Source organism: Arachis ipaensis, chromosome B06, assembly GCF_000816755.2.
Source record: "Arachis ipaensis cultivar K30076 chromosome B06, Araip1.1, whole genome shotgun sequence".
Classification (NCBI taxonomy): Eukaryota; Viridiplantae; Streptophyta; class Magnoliopsida; order Fabales; family Fabaceae; genus Arachis; species Arachis ipaensis.
Genome location: NC_029790.2, coordinates 129,670,141 through 129,672,449, shown reverse-complemented (window position 1 = coordinate 129,672,449; position 2,309 = coordinate 129,670,141). Strand labels below are relative to the sequence as shown.

At 32.5% G+C, this 2,309-nt stretch overlaps 1 protein-coding gene across 1 annotated transcript in view; it reads left to right on the top strand.

Annotated features, from left to right (window-relative positions):
- LOC107647504 (probable indole-3-pyruvate monooxygenase YUCCA4) overlaps window positions 635-2,309 on the top strand; it is a 3,321-nt gene continuing 1,646 nt past the window's right edge. The window contains exons 1-2 of the mRNA XM_016351574.2: window positions 635-1,421; window positions 1,994-2,242. Coding sequence (XP_016207060.1) covers window positions 798-1,421; window positions 1,994-2,242 — 873 coding nt within the window. The 5' untranslated portion in view covers window positions 635-797. The remainder of the gene's footprint in view (window positions 1,422-1,993; window positions 2,243-2,309) is intronic.

Genomic DNA, 2,309 nt, shown 5'->3' with positions numbered 1-2,309 from the left:
TTTTTATATTAACTAGATTATATATATATTAACAATGCAGATATTATAATCAGAAACTATTAAATAATTACATCTTTGAATTATTCATTGATCAAAGAAAAAAAAAGATAAATTAAAAAAAAACTCAGGTACAGTTAATTTTATTTGAAGTTAGAATTTGGATTTTCTAAATTTTGAATTTCATTTTAGAGGGTAAATTGTAATCTCTCACTATTTATTTCATAGGTGAAATCAAGAGAAATTATAAAAGAAAAAATATTTAAGAGTGAGAAATCTTACTTTACCTTCTCAAGTAAAAATTCAAATTTTAGAGGATTCAAATTCTTGAAGTTAATAGTTAAGAATCATTAAATAACAATTTAGTCGAACTTATGAAATTATTTAACGACTCTCACATAAAGTTAACTGCACTTAAGTTTTTCTCTTAAAAAAAATATATAAAAAAATAAAGAAGCAGTAAAAGTAAAATAAAAATTACAAATAGAAAAACAAATGAAATACAGCAATTGTTTGTGTATGAATTTTTCAGCATATCTCAGTGTCTCTCTCTCTCTCTAAATCTCTCTTTAAAAGAGAGAAGAAAGAGCCTTGAGAAACAAAATCAAATCCTTTTTCTTAACCTTCACGCCTCAATTACACCACACCCCACACCCCTCTCTCCATGCATTTATAAGGCTCACCCTTCTAACCACAAAATTTCCCTCTCTTTAAATTCCCATAACACCCCCACACTATATATAAAACCAACCCTCACTATCACTTGTTCAAATTAAACTACTTCTTCTTCTTCTAACACAATGAGAACTTCATCATCTTCTTGTTCTCTAGAGTGTGTTGAAGGGCCAATCATAGTAGGAGCAGGACCCTCCGGCATAGCCGTAGCCGCCTGTCTATCTCAGTACTCCATTCCTTCAATAATCTTAGAGCGAAGCCACTGCATCGCTTCGCTCTGGCAAAACAAAACCTACGACCGCCTCAAACTCCATCTCCCTAAAAATTTCTGCCAACTCCCTCTAATGGGGTTCCCACAAACCTTCCCAAAGTACCCAACCAAGTACCAGTTCATCTCCTACATGGACTCCTACGCTTCCCATTTCAAGGTTCAACCCAGGTTCAACCAGACAGTCCACGTGGCCGAGTTTGATCCCTCTTCCCAGATTTGGCTCGTTAGGACCCAAGATTCTCTCTACCTTTCCCCTTGGCTCATTGTAGCTACCGGAGAAAATGCCGAACCTATGATTCCCAAGATTCTCGGCATCGACAAGTTTCATGGTGCTGTTGTTCATACTAGCGCCTATAAATCTGGTGATGCTTATAAGAACAAGAAGGTTTTGGTTATTGGTTGTGGAAATTCTGGCATGGAAGTTAGCTTGGATCTTTGTAGACACAATGCTAAGCCTTACATGGTTGCAAGAAATACGGTGAGTTCAAATGTTTTTTGCTAATTATTTTGATTTTCTTGGTTAACTTTCATTGTTGCAAGTGAGAAAATATTAATATTAATTTAATTTTTAGTAGTTATCTTTTTTGGAAGTGCAGCTTACTTAGTACTAGTACAACACCCAATCATTGTAGACATCAATAAAAGTCTTTTTTTATGGAGAAACTATGTTAACAAAAGATTTTCTTATATTACTTTATGTTATTATTGAAGAATGTAACCATCTCTTCTATTTTGTTAACTCTAATGTGATGAGTGAAAACTAAAAAAAAAGTATAAGCTTCTATATTCAAAAGTAAGATTATTTATTTTACAATAGGGACTGAATAGCAAAAAAAAAATCTTTTTTATTATTATTTATTATTATTAATGAACCATTTAATAATGATCCGTATAACTGTACTAGTACTGAAGCTGACGTCATGTATGTATGTGTTTTTCCCATTTGGGTAAGTAATCATCAATATTGAGTTGATGTCCTTTTTGCACATTTGGTGGTTCAATATATATTTATATTTATGTGTCTAATGATGATGCAATATATGTGTATAGGTACATGTTCTCCCTAGGGAGATTTTGGGAATATCATCATTTGGAATAGCAATGGCACTATACAAATGGTTTCCACTAAAAATAGTAGACAAGTTTCTGTTGTTGGTGGCAAACATGATGTTGGGAAACACAAGTCATTATGGCATAAGAAGGCCCAAAACAGGTCCAATTGAACTTAAACTTGCCACAGGAAAAACCCCTGTTCTTGATGTTGGTCAAGTAGCACAAATCAAATCCGGTAACATTAAGGTACTATTTCATTTAACTATCTCTTTATATATATAAAAAATATATTTTTTTAACATAAATATTCTAA